General features: G+C 33.6%; 2 protein-coding genes across 5 annotated transcripts; both read left to right on the top strand.

Moving 5' to 3' along the window:
* Nucleotides 1–587: 587 nt before the first annotated feature.
* LOC114753400 (FAD synthase) lies at nucleotides 588–6,467 on the top strand. Of its 3 annotated transcripts, XM_028942091.1 has the most exons (17): nucleotides 588–663; nucleotides 841–946; nucleotides 1,539–1,584; nucleotides 1,667–1,824; nucleotides 1,995–2,112; nucleotides 2,269–2,351; nucleotides 3,289–3,348; nucleotides 3,622–3,864; nucleotides 4,147–4,243; nucleotides 4,420–4,470; nucleotides 4,565–4,645; nucleotides 4,884–4,955; nucleotides 5,067–5,129; nucleotides 5,314–5,466; nucleotides 5,784–5,841; nucleotides 5,932–5,984; nucleotides 6,075–6,467. In XM_028942091.1, exons 2-17 carry the CDS (start codon nucleotides 846–848, stop codon nucleotides 6,150–6,152), a joined length of 1,515 nt encoding a protein of 504 aa, XP_028797924.1. In that variant the 5' UTR covers nucleotides 588–663; nucleotides 841–845; the 3' UTR covers nucleotides 6,153–6,467. The 3 variants fall into 3 exon arrangements, with proteins under 3 accessions (XP_028797924.1, XP_028797922.1, XP_028797925.1); XM_028942089.1 differs by having other exon boundaries at nucleotides 5,784–5,984; XM_028942092.1 differs by lacking the exons at nucleotides 1,539–1,584; nucleotides 1,667–1,824 and having other exon boundaries at nucleotides 5,784–5,984.
* Nucleotides 6,468–14,702: 8,235 nt separating this feature from the next.
* LOC114753396 (transcription factor RAX2-like) lies at nucleotides 14,703–16,300 on the top strand. 2 transcript variants are annotated; one of them, XM_028942086.1, is made up of 4 exons: nucleotides 14,703–14,879; nucleotides 14,952–15,087; nucleotides 15,244–15,373; nucleotides 15,507–16,300. In XM_028942086.1, the coding sequence occupies exons 2-4, from the start codon at nucleotides 14,952–14,954 to the stop codon at nucleotides 16,246–16,248; spliced, it is 1,008 nt and encodes a 335-aa protein (XP_028797919.1). In that variant the 5' UTR covers nucleotides 14,703–14,879; the 3' UTR covers nucleotides 16,249–16,300. The 2 variants fall into 2 exon arrangements, with proteins under 2 accessions (XP_028797919.1, XP_028797918.1); XM_028942085.1 differs by having other exon boundaries at nucleotides 14,703–15,087.
* Nucleotides 16,301–20,210: the final 3,910 nt, after the last annotated feature.

The following is a 20,210-nucleotide window of genomic DNA, read 5'->3' as shown; positions in this document are numbered from 1 at the left end:
TATCTTCTATTTTTACTCTTATTAATTATTAATATGTCAGCATGCATTAATTATCTTACTCACATTCTTTTCATAAATAAAGATCTTTTTTAAAAAAAATAAGTTCTATTCTTTTACATGCTTATTATTTTTTAATTAATTTCAAGTAATTTTTTAATTTAGGTAGTGGGTTTATTAGTATGTTGTAAAAAAGGAGGAGGGAGTATTATTATTATTATTATTATTTGATATTTGATTTGATGTGATTTTGTTTCCCGTCATTTTTCACACGAATCTTTCGTGTTTATAAAAGTTTGGTTCGTTAAGAATGCGTCATCCGCTGATCCACATCCCATACGGATCCGACCCGTTAAGTTTGGTCCTCAACAACAGAACGAGACACCAAAACAAGGCGAAGCATTAAATTTAAAAGTGTCATTTTCATCCTCTATATTTCATTCAGTTTCTGTGTTATATGGAGATAACTAACCTGCACCATTCATATTTATTACATGCCCATTCCTCACCTTCCCAGTATCTCTTCACCATTCCCTTGATTTGAGGAAAGAAGAAAAGGGAACAACAGCGCAGCCATTCCCAGTATCTCGGTCATCTCTATTACTTGACATTGAAGCTGTCCACTTTACAAGTTCACTGCGATTCCCAGCTTGCCCATAATTCAAGGTCATTCTCACTTCTTCATCATTTGTTGGCTGGGAAAAGGAGATTTTTATTTTTTATTCAAACGAAAACCCAGGTTTGCTTTACACGAAAATGAAACAGCCACAGTAAGCCACCTTTGCATTCCTATTTGCTTTAGCTCCCCACCAAAACCAATCTGTTCACATTTATGTTTACCAGGGTAAATGGAGATCGATAAGGCAATCAGGGAGTGTGACGATGGAAGGCTTCGCACCAAGTACAATAACTCCATCTACGTTATTCAGAGAGCCTTGTCCTTATACTCGTAAGCTTTTCTTTATCTCCTTTGATGGGATTATTCTACTATGTAGGATTTACATTAGATTGGTTGTTATCTTCCTTTCTTGTTTGCCTGGGTTGTGAATTATTGTTTTTGCTCGTTTTCGTTGCTTAACATTGCTTGAAAGATGTTATGGTTGTTCCAAAACTAGTCAAATAAGTAGGCCTCCAATGTTGATGGATATCTATTCATGTCAAAACTTTTCAACCCAACAATTCGTATAGTTTATGTTGGGCAGCCGCTTATTGACTGATTAAAACTGACCGCAAGAGTAGAACAGAGAGGTCCTCCCCCTTCCCCTCTTTTGCTGTATTTGGCAGGTTCATTTGCCATTCATTCCTGCCTACGGTAAAGCATAAATGCAAATGTTTCATTTTGACTACATTTTAGCAATTTATGAATGCTGATGGTCATCAATCTTATCACAACTGACTGCCCCTGTTTTAACGATAGAGAGAAAGAGGAAGAGAAGGGGAGGGGTGAGGAGGGAAAGGGAAATATGATAAGCAAGAATTCATAACGTACTGAAATATGCAAGCTTGCTGATGTTGGCTTGCACTAAATGAATTTCTTACAGAATAGAGGAGGTCGCCTTTAGCTTCAATGGTGGAAAGGATTCAACAGTAAGTTTAAATTTGTGTAATCTTTAAGCGTATGTTTGCATCCTTGATCTCATTGACAGTGAAATTGAGCCTTGATGTGTAGGTTTTGTTGCACCTACTCAGAGCTGGATATTTCTTGCATGATGGGGGACAAAATAGTCGTAATGGAAGTCTAAAAGATTTTCCAATTCGAACAATTTATTTTGAGAGTCCTTGTGCATTTCCAGAGATCAACTCGTTTACCCATGACACAGCAGCCATGTGAGCAGAGTTTCTTGTAACTTTGTAGTATTGAATTTAAACTGCAATCATATTTGCATCACATTGGGCTCGCTTCTTTCTTTTATTTTTAAAATTATTCTTGTATTAAAGTTTGGGGTTTGGTCTCTGCTGAAGATTGTAGCACTAACCAGTAACTATTGTTTGAGCAGCTACGGTTTGCAAATTGACAATATTTGCTTAGATTTTAAGTCTGGTTTGGAGGCCTTGTTAAAAAATAAGCCAATTCGAGCTATTTTTCTTGGAGTCCGTATCGGCGATCCTACTGCGGTATCTTTTTCCCCCCTTCTCAATCCCAAAATAACTCTTTCCTTTTTAGCTTAATATCACATCATCTAACTTGATATTTTCCCAATACTTAATCATTTCTATATAAAATTGAAATTTTAGTTGTCATATTAATGGATGATTGTCCCCGCCTTGCAGATAGGTCAAGAACAATTCTCACCTAGTTCACCTGGGTGGCCGCCTTTTATGAGAGTGAATCCCATTTTAGATTGGTCATACAGGTAGTGGATTTTGTTATATGCTGTTTCTCTTAAGTACTTTCTACCAATAAAGTCATAAGTTGTGTTTTTATCTAATGGTACTTTCTTTCTATTTTAACTTCTATCTGGATAACTAAACAGTAATAGCAGCCTTAAGAGATCCCAAGAAACATGATTTTCTTTTAACTGATTTATATTAATATTAAATTTCGATGAAGGGGCTGTCATAGAAAATTTCTTGAGCAAGATGCTTAGTGACCCTAAAATTGCAGCAGTGAAAGAAAAAAAAAAAGCTTTGCGGTCATTTGTCATGTCAGTTGTGAGCACCATTAATAGGCAGACCTCCTTACGCACAATATTTAATAGGCTTTTAAGCAATCCTTTACCCACTTCTTACATTTAGAAGAAAGACGCAGCAATATATTGGTTAACATTGTTCTTGGTACAAATTAATGTATAATGTTATGGCATATGGCACAATGAGAAGGTCACAAATTTGGTTATGCTCTTTCTTATGCTAACCGGAAAAATTCAGGTCACAGATGAAGGGTGGGTTGATGTTATAACAAATCTGATAGAGATGCTTTCTCCCCCTCACTCACACTCACATACTCACAAAAGAAAATCTCTTATAATTAACTCTGTGCTTCTTTCTGTAAAACATTTTGAAGGTTAAGTTGCTGTTGATGTTGAATCTTTTTCTTTTGTGTTTTTTTAAACTCAATGTTCCCTTAAATATCTAACAACTATTCACAACTTACAATCTAACTAAATAAACAGGCAATGTATGTTTTGTTACTATAATTTTCTGCTTAATTTGACTCTGCTCTTTCTCAGATTTTTCTCTTCATCAGTATGCTAATGCTTTTGGTCTTGGAATGTGATGGTGTAAGTTGCTTCATTCAGTTCATTTTAGGACAGATTTAATGGTCTTAACCTTCTTATATTTCTACGGCAGAGATGTGTGGGCCTTCCTTCTAACTTGCAAAGTGCAATATTGCAGTCTTTATGATCAAGGGTAATACTCCTTATATGATAGACCTTACGGTTGGCTTCAATGCATTGACATGCTTTTGCTTTCATATTTTTATTTCAAGCCACATGTAATTTATTCCTCTTCTTTAAGGAAAAGCTAAAAAGAAAAAACTTGCTTCTTCCCAGGTTATGATTCTGAGTCTATAGATCTTTGATTCAAAATTTAATAACTAGACCATCATAGTTCTCATTTCGCATTAGTTATTTATGAGTGTTTTGGGATTTTTATTGAGCGACCATTTCTTTACTTGTACAGTTATACTTCAATAGGGAGCACACATGACACTGTTCCCAATGCATTATTAAGCATCGGCAATTCTTCCAATGAATTCAAACCAGCATATATGCTCTCTGATGGAAGACTAGAGAGGGCCGGGAGGGCTAAAAAGTCATCTATTTGGAGACAAATTCCAGCTAATAGCAATGGCTTGAATAGCTTGGACTTGCATAAAACTAGATTACTCACAGCATCAGTAATTGTTGTGGGGGCTGAGATTCTGTAAGTACCTTGTCTGTATTACATGGATTATATATCAGATAAGATACTGTATCTTTTAGGAACTTGTAAGCATTCTTTTGGAATTGGATAGTGTTAATACTACTAATTATATCACCTATGGCGTAAACCTATAATAAAATGATGAAAGCAATGATAAGACAAAATCTGTATTCAAAATTTTCCGCTATGTGTACTTGCAGTGCACAATTTATTTTTTTTATTATCCTTCATAGCAAGTGTTTTAATAAATTCGCTGTTTTCTTTTCTCTGCTCATAGCTCAGGTTTGGTACTGTTGAGGATCAGTTGGGACCTTCTTTGTGTAGGAAGTTGCATTCTGTTGGTTGGTCTGTGTCACAAGTTTCTGTTGTTCACAATAATGTGAGTTATATCTGCTCAGTTCTCACCTGTGTGTATGTTAAGCAGTCTGATTTGCAGATATCTGCACTTTGAAAGTATTGCAATCAACATGGAGATAACTAGTCATTTATTTACTGGGCTTAGGCCAGATAATTAAACTCTGATATAAACATTGTTGATTTCTTTTCTTGCCTCAGATAGATTCTCTTGCTGAAGAAGTTGAACGGCAGAAATCTACTTGTGATATGGTAGAAATTTACGAATTATGTGTTCTTTTCATGGAATTTAATGATGAAATGTGGTTTGGCCTGTACCGCTGTACATCTGACTTGCTTATTGTAGGTTACTATATGTGGAGGTGTAGGTCCACTGCATTCAGATGTCACATTAGCAGGCATAGCCAAGGCTTTTGGTGTTCGTCTGGTGCGTAACTTCATTAAACTGTTACATTCTTCACTCAAGGAAATTATAGCGGTTCCCTAAATATGCTTGCATCCAGCCCCTCGTGATAGTGGTTCTTTAAGGAGCCTGACATCCCTGAATGATGTTCAAGCTTCTTCTGCTGGCTTGGCTAAGCAGTGCATATGGCCTTCTATGGTTACTCCTTCCTATAATGTATAACATTATCATTGAAATGGTTGGCCATTTGCTTTTAATGTAGGCTCCTGATGAAAATTTCGAAGAATATCTTAGGCATACTATCGGTGATCAGTGCAATGGGGACTGGAATAAGGTAATTTAATGCAGAAAAGTTGGTTATCTCATGTCTATCTAACGTATCCTTTTTTAAAGTTAAATTGACAATGAGCTTCTGCATTCATCTCTATTGTTCTTCACCTTTCAGATGGCTCAATTGCCTGAAGGCATTACCGAATTGTTGCATCATGACAAGTTATCTATGCCTTTGGTACGCCCTTGGAACTCAAATAACAGAAAATCCAAAAATATCATAATAACTAGAAGATTGGTTACCTATGGGAAGAAACTGGCAAATTTTGGTTTTATTTTCATTAAAACAAATTTCTATGCACCAACATCTGTATTTATATCATGTGGTTGAAGGATTGATAGTTTTAACGTGTTTCCTGCAGATAAAGTGTCAAAATGTAGTAGTTCTTTGTGCAACTGATGCTTTGGAGCTGGAAGAGGAATGGGACTGTTTGATTGAGTTGACAAAATCTTCTGACCTGTTCGCATTGCTGAAAGCCTATGTGTCAAAGAACGTGACAACAAACCTTTCAGATGTATGTGTTAGCCACCTTCGTTATTTAACTTCTATAATCATAAATCTGGCATGATTTCACACACCCACCCTCACATACCAACAGTTGGTCTTAAAAATAAGATTGACGGTTTTCAGTACCTGCACACAATAAGAGAATATCCCCAGAAGTACGCGATAGGTTTCATTTTTGCCAAATGTTTGAATTCAAATATTATCATGCAAGTTATTTTTATAATTATTGTGACATTGACATACTATTTGTTATTTTCCTTTGAGTTTTTTTTCTTCAACAATTTGGGCTGATCTCAATTAATCGTTGGGCTATGTAAACTTCAGGCGGAAATTGCTCAACCTCTAACAAAGCTTTGTCTTGAGTGTCCTGATCTCTACATTGGTACGAAATCTGTGAACTATGGTGAATTTGAGCAGCACAGAGCTCTGCTTTTATTTCTTTCCCGTTATATTTCATCTTTTCAACGTACAGGGTGTTACCGCAAATCCAGATATGGACCTCTGGTTATAAGTTTCACAGGAAAGGTATGTTAAAACCTCCATACACCGAATCCTGCTTCAGAAATAGAAGTAACCTTTCTTGATATGATGCTAGCTTTTGTAATGTTCTTGCAGGAGCAAGCAGGCATTGAGTCAGCTGTAAAAGCATTACATGAGAAGTTTGGGTCGGATGCTTTCATGGATATAGACTAAGATTATGAAGATTTTGGCATTCTTGTAAGAACCATGGAGAGGGAGTCAAAGCTGCTGCCTCGGTAGAACAACAAAAATAGCAGAAACTGATGACATAAAACTCTGACTTGGGATTTGGACAACCAAACCCTTCTTGTTGAATTATCAGATGAGCTTAAATCATAGCACTTATCCATATAGGCTTTAATTTTTCATAGGAAGTCCTCCGTCTGCACCATTTAGTTAATGAAGCTAACTACATCCTCTGCAATAGCTGCTTCTGTCCAGATTACAACATAAATATATCTCCCAGCTTTGTTTGCTGTATCTATGTTTGATCCTTTGTTTTGTTAAATTTTTAGAGTCGTATTACCCCCAAAAGAAACACAAGAATTCCTTGTCTTGATATCAAGCGTTTAGCGCTGAGGTGAATGAGTTTGGGTGCTCATTAAGATGGATGAGAACTTCAAACTTCTCGGATCGATCTAAATTTAGTTTTATTTTTATTTTTTTAAATAATTATTTTAATAGGTATAAAATATAAAATAAAAATAATCTCTTAATTATCATTTTTTTAAAAATAATTTTTTTATTTTAAAATAATTATTTAAAAATATTAAATTTGAACCCTCCAGAATAAATCTGGACAATTCAGATTACTTGGTCAAGTGATGAGTGTTGGGCGGGCACCACAACCGCACCCCATTGTCAGGTTACCCTCCATTATTTTTTTCTCTCCTCAGCCTACTTCGTTTCAACCAAATGGGTCAGTTTCTGAGGATAAGAAAGGACTTTGTTATCATCGTCTTCGATGTAAACTTTGACGTTCGAATTTCTCTTGAGACTTGACACCCCACCTAATTCTCCTGTTGTCCGCTTGTACGATAGTTTAGTCAGAGTTTATATTAAATTTAGAAGCCAAGTCAAACTTGGATGAGCAAAATAAAAGTGGTCTTGATGTTTTATAATTTGTTGTCTCTGCTTCCTACTTTCTTAGCACCCTAGTTCAACACTTGTAGCCTTGGAATTTTTCGAGGAAAATGAAGAGTTAAAAAAAAAAAGTAATGATATGTCAGTATATCGATACACATGTACTTAAATATACACACATGCATGCATGTTTATTTCCTTCGGTTTTGATTGTTGTAAAGAACATTAACATCCGAATGAGTCTTGGTACACATCCTAAACTCATCAGATTTGGATAGTTCAGTTTTAGTTTTATTTTTATTTTTTGAAATAATTATTTTAATGGGTATAGAATAAAAAATAAAAATAATTTTTTAACTATCATTTTTTTAAAAAAAAATTATTTTAAAATAATTATTTAAAAATATTAAATATGTATTATCGAAATTAGATCTGGACGGTTCAGACTCATTACTTGATGAGCACTATAATCGGATCCTTAACAATGTGGCTAAGACACAAGTAACCTAATTTGGCTAGTGGGCACAGTGCCGTAAACAATTGGAGCGGCTAACCATACAAGTACCACGACATCTTCCATCCTACAGAGATTTTAGCTCGTTGGGCCACGTGAGGCCCAGATAAAGATCCACATGTGGATTTGGGCCATCTGGCCCATTGTATTCATAGGCGAATGCTTCACCTGATAATCGCATTGCTTATCGTGTTTGGTGCCATGTCAAAATCACAGATCATTTAAACGAATATTATGAATGACATGATTTAAAATCAGGTCCCTCAAATTTAAATGCAGAAAATGTAACGAGGTTTGAGGTAGATGCACAATACATGCACAGACAACTTGCTGTGATACATCATTTTCTTTGCCAACTGATACATCATTATTAATTAACAATAAAATGCAAATAATAAACACCTTCGTGAATATAAGTCTAAAAAATAAAAAAGAAAAGTAATTACATGTTTTGTGTTCAGCAGAAAAATTGAAAATTAGCAAATATGTAGGAGGTAAGATTGGGAAAAAGTTTAGTTTAGGAGAATTTTAAAAAAAAAATAATGCAAAGAATAATGGAGAATTGGAGAAAAAGTCTCTCATTAAAAATTTTATTCATGATAATAACCTAAATTTGTTCGATTCCTGTGGCTCATAAAATTTTCCCGAATACGAGGAAGAGGGAGTGGGCTGGGGCAGCTGTGACACGTGAATCATATTGCATCTGCGAAATTAAATGCGCAATGGTACGTACCACAAAAATACAACTATATGTATAAACCCACCAGTCGCTTCGCCATGTATTTGCTCATATACGGACAACACATCTCACACCAGTTTAAGTGTCTCGTCTCTTTTCTTTGACTTGGCATTTAATTATTCCATGGGCTGCTTGCATCAATTGCTCCCCCCCCCCCCCCCCCAAATAGACTGAGCGAGCATTCATAGTATATATTAACTAGGATCATGTTGGTTTATAAGTCATAAATTTCATTTTTTATTTAGATTAAAACTAAATATATATTTTTTGTGCCTGTAATTTCAGAGTTTTTTCAAGTCACTTTGAACTTGAGACTTTAATCTCTATGGGACTGAGAATGTTAAAATTAGAGCCCTTTCAACAAATGCATTTCTCAAAATTTGAACTTTGCTCTCTTCTTTACAAAAAAAAGATTACTTATCATCTTAACTTATAGCTTGTTGATAAAACAGAATGTGTATTGTTTCTCATAGTTATGAGTTTTAATATTTTATTAATTCAAGCAGATAATCAATATTGTCGAAGAAAAGATAATGAAATTATTTTTTCTTATATTTTATTAAAATATTCAAGTGAAATAGAGAATTTAAAAATAAAATAATTCACCTTTAAACTATAAATAATAAATAATGAAATTTTAATTAGAATAAACCTGAACTAGAAAATAAAAGATAATGAATCCGTGAATGTTAATTATAAATTAATATAGATAAAAAGTGAAATACACCTCAAATTAAAAATTGACATGAATTTGATGTCGTTCAATTAGAAACAGCTGGTATTAATAATAAATAATACTAATAATAATAATAAAGAGATTATAAGGAGGAAAAAAAATGAAAACCTGCTTGAAAATTAAATAAAACCATAAGAATTGTCAATTAAGTTTTTTGAATTAATAAACGAAATGAATAGTGAGGATAACAAGTATTTAAATAACCATTTTAGTGTTTATATAAGTTTGTCTTCATCCTAATTTTCTGCCAAGGCACACTACCTGTCGGCCAATTACTGGCGGGTTTTGCTAACGGTCAATTCAATTGGGAAATCTAATTTTCTTTGAGCAGTATATGCTCCTGCATGCATCCCTCGCGGCAGCGCAATAAATTACAAGTGATTGTCTCCATCCAATTTATACATATGCATGCGCGCGCGCGCACATATATGTATATATATATCCTATGATGAAAGCTTTGAATTACATATATATAAGAAAAAGGCTCTAAAAATTCAAGTGAAATAGATAAAATAATAATAATCAAATTTAATTTGAACAACATTATTACTTGTCTTCAGTTTTTTTTTTCTTTGGGCAACCTCACCGAAAAATTTAGATGAGCTAATTATTGAAAGCTTGGGAAGATCTGAACAAGCTTTGTAATTCAAGGAGTGCTTACAAAGACAAAACATGCAAATGCTCTACAAATAAAACGCTTACACGGACATGACAGCTAGGTTTTAAACCCAAATTCTTATATATGGATTTTACGCAAAAACCTTATTAAAAATTACACAATACTATAAAGATCAATTTTATTAATAACTGCTACATTTACTATTATCATATAATAAGCGCTCTTAAAACAAAAGTGAGTTAATCGTAAATATGTGTCCCGTCGTTTTCATGTCAAGAAAGTGTATCCATTATGATATGTGATTGTATTTGGTTATCTATATTTATTTTGGTTGCCTAACGTACCTAACTCTTTATTCTATATCTATATCTGTCTACTATATATATAAGCCCCTATTATGCTCCGACCATGATAATAAGGGTCAGAGGCAATCCAACTACTCCTCCGGTCCTAATTATAAGACCCAATTGACTTTTTATTTGGTCCTAATTATAAGACCCAATCCATTTTCTCTCTTATATTTATGCATTTTTTTCCAAAATAATCCTTCTAATAATGATAGTTTTAGCCAATATACTTAATTAGTAAGGATATTTTAGGAATGACAACACTTATTTTTATAAATAACCAACTTAACTTACTCCTTAATCTCCTCAAATAAGTCAATTGGGTCTTATAATTAGGACCGAGGAGTATTATCTTAAGTCTTTAATATAAGAGCCAATTTTATTTTATTTTGGTTTTAAATATAAAACCCCAGTTCATTTTATCTCTCATATTTATTTACTATTTTTTAGGGTAATTCTTGTAGTAATGATAGTTGTAACTAATACATTTAATTAGTAAGGATATTTTAGAAAAAACAACACATATTTATTACAAATAACTAACTTAACTAATTTTCTTAACCTACTCAAATTTATATCAAAGGCCGGGTATAGTATAATATTCCCCATGATTGTTTTGCAAGCATCTTATCAATTGCATTCAATCTCATTAGCCTACCATCTGGATGCTCATGAAAGTCATAAGTTTATACATCTGATAAATAATATCTTAGTGGAAGTAATTACCACTTTAGGATTTTAATCAAACATTCATTATTTTATTATAAATTTATTATAAATTTACTTTCAACTATACAGGAAAAGAGAATATGTAAACAAATTGAAGTGCTTACTGCTAATTGAGCAAACTGCTCATAAAACAATACAATTATCAAGAGGATGGATGGTGGCTAAGCACAATAATTTTGCGGAGGCATCAACATCGATATATAAATAATAATCAAGATTATATATATTGTTAACCTCTGGGCCCCACTAGCCAGCCGTTCCCGCCACAACAGTGAGGAAAAAGAATATTTCAAGAATATTATGGACCCTCGCACGGCATTATTAAATGAAGAATCTGACCTAAGACTATAGCGAGAAACACTCGGACTTTGTTTCACGATGGAACCTCACTTCGGGAAATATTTCATGTTAAATTTATTAACTTTTTTTTGCCAGCTTTCTTTGTTCAGGTTATATCTTCCCACTTCCAAGCTTAACCGGTGGTTTTTAGTATCAAGAATATTTGAATAAAAACTAAACCATAATTTTAAAAATTATTTTACAATATACAAAATAAATATATGAAAAAAATTTTGTCTTGACATATATAAAATGCTTTTAGGAAGAGAGAGCGAATAAAATGTACTTTTTTTTAAAAAAAAGAGATTTGACACAGTGGTTTAAATTTTAGTTAACAATATTTTGATCATAATTTCACAACAGAATGATCTATTTCTCCTAACAAAAAAGACAATAATACGAATTATAAACAAATAAATAATGTGCGGGAATCCATGTGGCATCGTCACCGCATATTCTCTCAGCTGCTAATTAAAAATAGTGGAATTGTACGCTTGCAAGCTCCGCATCGCAAATTAGAAAGTTCTGTTCCAATTCTCCAAACCCGGAGAGGGGAAAAAAAAAAAACAAAAACAAAAACAGCCGAGACAAGAAGAAAAGAAAGACTCGGAGACTCTCTTTACAGTTATAAATTTATAAAATATTTTTTAGAATAAAAGTAACATAAAAAATAATTAAAAATTTTCGCATGCCTTTGTATTCTATCATCCTTTCTTTCGTCTCAGAAATATTCTCTGCTTCATGATTTAATATTGCTTGCGTATATTTCGTTTTCCCCTTTAATTCTCTCTGGGCTTTTTTTGTTGGATTCAAAGTTATTTGGTTTGAAAAACCAATTTGTATTTGTTTACCGGGAAAAAAAAGAAGCCAGTTTATATTCGGAGCCTGGACAGCAATCAATACATGCATACGTGTGCTTCCCCCTTTTCCTTTTATCTGTCACTTCTTTGTTAAAATACTTCCTCCTCTCAATTATTTATAGTATAAAAATAAAATCTTATAATTAGAACTGAAATAATATTTTTATATTTCATTTAAAAAGTTAAAAAAGTATTTTCACAAAAAATGCTATCTACAATACTTAATATAAGAACTAGTTTAACTTTTAATTTTGTCTTAAATATAAGGCTCTAATTTACTTTATCTCTCATATTTATCTATTTCTCTCAAAGTAATTATTGTATTAGTTGCACATAGTAGTCTTAACTAATACATTTGATTAATAAGGGTATTTTAGGAAAGACAACATCTAATTATTACAAATAACTAACTTAATTAATTTTTTTAATCTACTCAAATTAGTTAACTAGCTCTTAGGTAGTAATATAATATTAATTATTATTTTTTCAATCATCATATTTATCTTTACTAAAAGGTGAGGCAAATAATTACGAAGACAGTGCATACAATAAATTAAGGATATAATAAAAAAAAAAGGAAATCCGGTGTATTAATTATATTCCTTAATTTTAATTTGTTCATCCAACTTCTAACGATAAATAATGAGGGAGTAACAATTACGTAAACATGAAAGCGTATTTTGCGGGACAGGTAGAAAATTGGAAAATCTGCAATTTATAGTACTGTAAATTTCTCGTATAATTTATGGAGGTGTTCCCTTTTTCAAAATAAATAATTTAAAAAGATGTATACAACCTAATCAAATGATTATATATGAATACTATTCCTGATCCTTAATATAAGAGCCAAGTAATTAATTTATATATATTAAAAAAATTAGTTAAATTAGTTATTTATAAGAGTATTGTTTTTTTGAAACACTCTTATTAATTATCGAAGCCAGTGAGTTGGACTATAATTAAGTAAATTTAGGGTAATTCAAGAAAATATTATATCAATATTTTTTAATGTGACAATTATTTTAAAATAAAATAAAAATCCCAAAGTATTTGAAAATGGTCGGAGCATTAATAAAATGTTGTGAGCATATATAAATTAAGTAAAAAATTTTAATAAAGAAGCTAATTAACATCATAAATTTAACATATCAATAATTCTAAATTCCAAATTAAAAAATCCAACATTACCGATTTAATTAAATTGTTGTGCAAAACAGTGTTCACGAAATCTGCTTGGCAGTAATTGGATGAATCTGTATAATAAGCCTGGCACCCGGCTGAAATGCAGAGAATATTCTTTTTCTCTGACTACTCCTACAAATGTATGAATTATGATTGGGATATAACCATTCTTGCTTAGTCTCGGGGAAAAAAACCAAAACAAAACAAAAGATATGACCATTTTTGCTGCCTTGCACATTTCTTTAATGTCGAATTTTGAAATAACAAATGTCACAATTAAATCTTTTTAATGTCTTTGATAGAAAACATGTGAAAAATAACTTTTTTGCGTAAAATAATTATCTTGGAGATTAAAAGACTAGAAAAAAAATGAAATAATAATAATAAGGAAAATTTCGAACTATTAGAAAATAACTTATCATCGCGATGTGATGGAGCGACTGAAAAATATCTTAGATGTTTTTTCCTAGCACCTAATTTTCTCATGAACAAAGGGAATCCTAAATTCCTAATTCAAGACACAGTAAAAGAGTATAACAAGAGTCGGTGACTCACTGCTGATTCTTTTTTTTTTTTTTTTTTGAGAAGACTCATTCATCCCTGGCAAAGTAAACTAATACACTCCATCCTCGGCATACATGCTGAAGTCTTCAGCCCGTCTACTGTCTAGTCATATTTTGTACTTTATAATTTTAATGAATTTGAAATTATTTTTAATTAATCTAATTAATCAGAGAGAGTCATCTGGAGGGTGACAGAAAATAAAAGCAAAATAAATAATAATTTCTCTATATCCCACCCTGCCTTTGTTATTTGAGCTAGACTTAACAAACGAGAATATTTTAGTCAAAAGCCAGTAGATTTTACTAGTATATAGGCTTTTCAATAATATTTTAGGCCTGTTTAAAATAATTTATATAAATAAATTTTTAATTATGATTTACAAAATATGATATGTGAGAGAAATTTTATTTCAATTCATATGATAATGAATCCAAACAAATCCTTAATTAAATAACATCGAGCTATTTAGAGGCGCCATATGGAGAACGCCGACAGGGGAGAGGCAGCACATAATTGGACCTCCAATTTGACAAGCGTAGGCCCATGGCTTGAAAATACGTACTTAATGAATGGACCATTCCTCCAAATTTCAATGATAACTTTAATTATGGAGTAAAATTCGAATTCTTTAAAGGGTCACTGGAGGCAGTAACAACTGCCATTATATTATATGGAAAACCAGTTTTCCGTGCCAATTACAGTGATAAATATTATCATACTCATTGCTATGATAAAATTTATACCATTTAAATATTATTTTAATGGTCTAGATTTATAACTTTCAATTAATGGTTTTTAAATAAAAAAATATTTTTTAAAGAACTTGCGTTTAAAAAGATTACGTTTATTTTGAATTGTCTATCTATTAAATAAAAGTATTTAAAAAACAAAAATATAAAAAAAATTAAATTTTTGATATTTGATGAATATGATCGTGAACCAAAACTTGGCTGCCGTTGTGCAAGAGCTATATATACATGAATGGTAGTCGAAACTTCTTCAAGTTTCTGGGCGTCAAACGATTGCAGTCGTAAGAGGCCGTGTGGCCTTTGACTTGTGCTATTTCTTCCCCTCTCTCTCGATTGAAAAGCTTCTTATGTGGATAACTCAGCTTGGTCTGGTTCTCTTCCTGCAAAATACAAGCCTATTTGTGGACGCATCTCTCTTTCACAATTCTTAAGCAGCCTTGGTAAAGAGTAACTTCCTCGGTTTTCAATTATCATCCATCAGACCCAATTACAAGAACCTACCACTTTCACAGATGGGTAGAGCTCCTTGCTGTGACAAGGCCAATGTAAAGAAGGGACCATGGTCTCCTGAAGAAGATGCACAGCTAAAGGAGTACATAGAGAAACATGGAACTGGAGGCAACTGGATTGCTCTCCCACAAAAAGCTGGTGAGATTTTTTTTTTTTTCCATCTCTTGTTCAAATTTGTATGGAGATGATGAGACTCTAGCTTCTGACACAGCAGAGAAGATAGTGATGTTCCAGGATCTTTGCTTTTTTCCCCCCCTCTGTTTTGTGTTACTGATTGGATTTCTCGTGGGTAAGGTCTCAAAAGATGTGGTAAAAGCTGTAGACTAAGATGGCTCAACTATCTCCGTCCCAACATCAAACACGGCGAGTTCTCCGATCATGAAGACAGGATCATCTGCAGCCTCTTTGCCAGCATCGGAAGCAGGTAGGCTCTCCAATTCAACAAAGAGTCAGGGCAGTATCCGGAGATAAGCAGCCAAAGAGTTTGTTTTCACGAAAATTCAGATCTGATGATTTGAGCATTAACATATATATTGCTTCATTATGACAAAGTGCAGGTGGTCAGTAATAGCATCTCAGTTGCCTGGAAGGACTGATAACGATATTAAGAACTACTGGAACACCAAGCTTAAGAAGAAGTTGATGTGCATGAACCCTTCCGATCATCATCACCAAGCCACCCTTTTACCAGTTCTCCCGAATTCAACTCCATCTTCATCCTCATCATCGGCATCTTCACCATTATCATTCACAGACACCACCAACTCTTACTGCCACGCCCCTTATGCTTCTTCATTCTCAGGAGTTGATCAGTCCATTTACTTCTCGTCGGCAAGTTTTTTGAACGGCCATTCCTCTTGTGCTTCTGCAGCTGGCTCTTTTTATCAACCCCAAGAAAGCTTGATGAGTCCCATTGAGCTAGTCGCAGCTAGTTGTAGCCCTTCGCACGGAAGCTATAATAATAGCAGCCAGCTGAGTCATGTGATGAAAGAAGCTGAAGCTGCTGGATATGGAGTAGATCAAGAAACTATGGTCCAACAGATGATAGCTGCCAATAGTAACTATGATGATCTGCACAATATTGGGATGGAAATGGAAGAAACCCAGAAGGTGATGGCGTGTGATGGGGACTACGTGAATGGTTGGACGGGAAAACAAAATGGACTTTGGGAAGAGAATCCGCCATTAGATCACGGAATAGAAGAAATTAAGCAGTTAATAAGTTCTAGCAGCTGCAACAACTTTCTGTTCGATGAAAACATGACGCAGAAAAGGGCCTTGTACTACTACTACTACTGATTGATTTGGCCCGTGTTATTAGGAACAGCTTCTACTTGGAAGCGTTTAATTAGTAATACAGCTTCGATTTTAATCTTTTTATGAGTACCCGTAATGTTAGTCTTAAATCCTGCCATACTTTCTGGGTAATAGGCAATAAAATCTGCTCTGAGTAACTTCGCCGTTTAAAATTAAACGAAGAAGACTACTGATTACCCCTTATCCACCACATTTATTAGAAAAATTTGCCCTCATTTTTTAATCAGTTCCATGCGCTTTCGACGCGAACAACAAATTTTTTATAGTTATGTCTCGAATATTTTCATACCTTTAAATATTTGTTGTCTCAACCCCAACATCACTTAAGATTTAGTATAATAACCGGAGGGTTATTATGACTTGCGTGTTGCGTACGGTTTGAATCACTCATTATTAGTTCTTATTATTATTTGATGAATAAAACAAAGTTGTGCTGGACCGTCCTTAGAACAAGTTGGATTAACTCGCATAACATAATAGCATGGTTGCTTGAAATTTTCAAACAAAAACACACCCCACAAGAAAGTCATATGCTATCACATTGATTGAGGGCCGTGGTGGATAGAATAGAGTTTCTCTTCTTTCCTCAGTTGAAACTCCACATATAAACCTTTACTATTTAAATGTTTGTGCGAGATACTTTGAATCAATCAGAGGTACATGGCTGAATCGACAAGGGGAGAAATGACGGAATGCGACACGATCTGAATATAAAATTATTGCCTTCAAATGATAAGAGTGATGAGATGAGTGGGAATAATACGGATGATCCAAATCCTCCTGTTACAATAAAAATCATTGACACATGAAAGGCAATAACTAAACAAAATCAGAAGAAGCTGAACTTGCCTATAAAATGATGGTGATACACACACACATGTACGTATGTATGTATAGGGGATCCCCATAATTGAGGCATGCCCAATCTAGAACCATCAATTATGGCATCCTACAAGAGAAAACATGTTTTATAACTATTATCCTCGAGTCTCTCGTTTTTAAAATTTTTACATGTTTCATTTAATATCAATGAGACACACTGTATGTTTTCTTATTGCGCTTTTGATTGGGACTTGCAGATCAATGGGGGGCATGAAAATTGATCTGAAAACGAGTTAACAATAAACAAATCCAACATGGGGAAACAGAGATTTGAAACATACATATAATTAAAGCCTGCATCATATAATGCAGCTTATAAAAGAATCCTCACGGAGGATCAGTCCAAAACAACTTTAGAAATGTATTATCTTAAAGATAATGATGCCTTGGATTCTACTCATTAGTTTAGCAAAAGTAGGAGATATGTATGTGCATTGGCCTCTTTCCCATTTTGTTTGCTTCCCTCAGAGTGATAAGACCCAACAGGATTTGCCAGCTATAGGCATTATGTAATGCAGAATAAAATATTGGGACAAATTGTCTTAAAAGTTTATGGAAAGGGTTTTGCTGTGAAGTGTATTCTAGTGTCAAAAAAGTTCTGCCTTCTATATTTGCCCCCATTAAATTTCCAATCACTGTCTTTTACCTCTTTGTGCAGATTTTTCCAATTGCTTTCTGGGATTTCACACTTCTGTCCACACAAGGAGGGTGAAGAATTCAAAGGGGTTGGACTTTGGATTAGTCAATCAGCGAAAGCTGGCACTGTCAATTGATTTGTTCAACAACGCCACAACGACTTGATGTTTCCATTAGTTCCCATGCAGCGTAGGTCACCAATAATATAGATGGCCAAAGATGAACAGGATAAGAAGAAATTATGAGCCAGTGAAAAATGAAGCCAAACAGTGTCACTAATCATCGATATAAAATATACAAAAAATCTACTCCTCCGGTCCTTAATATAGGACCTAATTGTTGAGTTGATTTTGGTCCTCAATATAAGACCTATTTATCATATTTATCATTTTTCTCTAAATTGTTCATATGGATACTTCGTCAACCATAATCAAGTAGGAGAGGGAGAGGGGGCATTAAGAAAGATGATTATGATGTTTTAAGAAAAATGTGTCACATTTCTTATAATTAACTAACTTTTTTAATCTAATCAAATTAGTTAAATAGATATTATATTAAGGACCGGCGGAGTATTAAAGAAATCCTAATACAATCCATTTATCAGATTTTTTTGTAATTGTATGGGATCCACTGATAGTTATAGATAAAGTAATTTTTTGTATCAAAAGGCAAAAAATGAAAACTATATAAAGGGTTTTCCCCTCTTTTTTGGGGCCAAGCTGACTTTTTTTGCAGTTTCAATAAACTAAACTCCGCACGGCGACTATTCATCAATTCTTTGGCGTAAGCGGAAGACTCCAAATCCCATAGCGTAGACTTCGTTTTTACAAAAACGTTGTAATATCAAGGAGAATTTGAATTTGAAGACCATAAACGTACAGATTTTATAATAAAAAGATATGTTCCAGTCAAAACAGTTTATCTTCGAAGGAAAAAAAACTCGAACCAGATCTTTTTCAAAATTAATTTTATAAGGTTAATACGTCAAATACTTGCCCCCACAATCCATATCGTCGATTGACTTTTGTGGCGGTCGAATCCAAGAAGTCAAAAACTAACCACACTAGGCACTGTGACACGTTGTTCAAGAGGAATACAGCTTTAATACAAGGGTTAATTGATTAATTTAAGTTAATTAAATAAGTTCGTTAAATTAGTTATTTATAATAAATAAGTATTATCTTTTTTATAGTATACCCACTAGTTATATGTACTAGTTAAAATTACCATTTAATGAAATATTTAATATGTACAACTATTACGCGAATTATTTTAAAAAAATAGATAAATATGAGAGACAGAGTGAATTGAACTCTCATATTTAGGATCAAATTGAAAGTCAAATTATTTTTTATATTGAGGATCGGACATAGTATTACAGTAATAACAGAATTAAAAATGATTAAAATAAGAAGAAGACTTTGTAACAAGTGATTTAAATAGGTGCATGATGTGCAGCTCGATGATTTTAATAAGAGAAGAGTTAGCAAAGAAATTATGTTATTTTTGTTACAGCGAATGGAAAAGAAGAGAGTATTTTACATTTTTGCCCCACTCATGGGTTCCCACTGAAGTTTACCTCTATTTTATCCAGTTCCTTTCCAAGTTTCCATAAAGGCTTCCTTCACGCTGGGGCACCATTTGATTATTAAAGGCTGGGCATTGGGCCTTCAAGCCCAATGAACGTCTCATCCTGCTTCTTGCCATTGGGTCTGCCAATCAGATTTTAAGCTTCATGGTGTTTCCTTCGTGTTTCTTCACATCCTGCTTCTCAAGGAACAGATGGGACTTCTTCAGTCCCAATCTATGTAATTTTCTCACCTTTGTGTACTGTTTGGGCTTAGGCCCTCTCTTTAATTTTCCTTTTTTTTAAAAAAATTCAGGTTTATTATGCAGGAGACCTCTAACAAACAAGTATACCTGGCCTCTACATTTAATATAATATTATAAACAAAAAATTTATACAAAACCACGGTTTTTAAAAGTCACAAACAGAACGGGTTATTTCTCGAGTTAAATAAATGGTTCAACATAGTTCCTGACAGAAAAAGCCAGGTCTCCAGTGAACCCACATGTGATCTTGTGTGTATCGTGGCTGAGACTTTTGGTTTTAAACCCTTAATGGACAGGAAGAGGGGGCCTCATAGGCCCTTTAAAATAGGAGATTGGGCCGAAGAAATCAAATGAATGAGATCGTTGAACTTTGAAGCATTGGATGTGACCAATGTGTGATGACCGTATGAACCTTAGCAGATAGCAACCCTGCTCCGCATGCGACCAGAAACTGAAATAATATGATTGTGATGCAGGGAATGCAGTGGTTTTATGCGCTGGTTCCATGATAAGAAAGGCATCCATATTCCTTCCCTCTGGTCTGGTCACAAGAGTGAGAGTCACCAACATTAAAAAAGCTGCCATATTTGTGG

Source organism: Neltuma alba, unplaced genomic scaffold, assembly GCF_004799145.2.
Source record: "Neltuma alba isolate B1F8T4 unplaced genomic scaffold, ASM479914v2 tig00007904_pilon, whole genome shotgun sequence".
Lineage (NCBI taxonomy): Eukaryota > Viridiplantae > Streptophyta > Magnoliopsida > Fabales > Fabaceae > Neltuma > Neltuma alba.
This window is presented reverse-complemented; position numbering and strand designations above follow the sequence as displayed.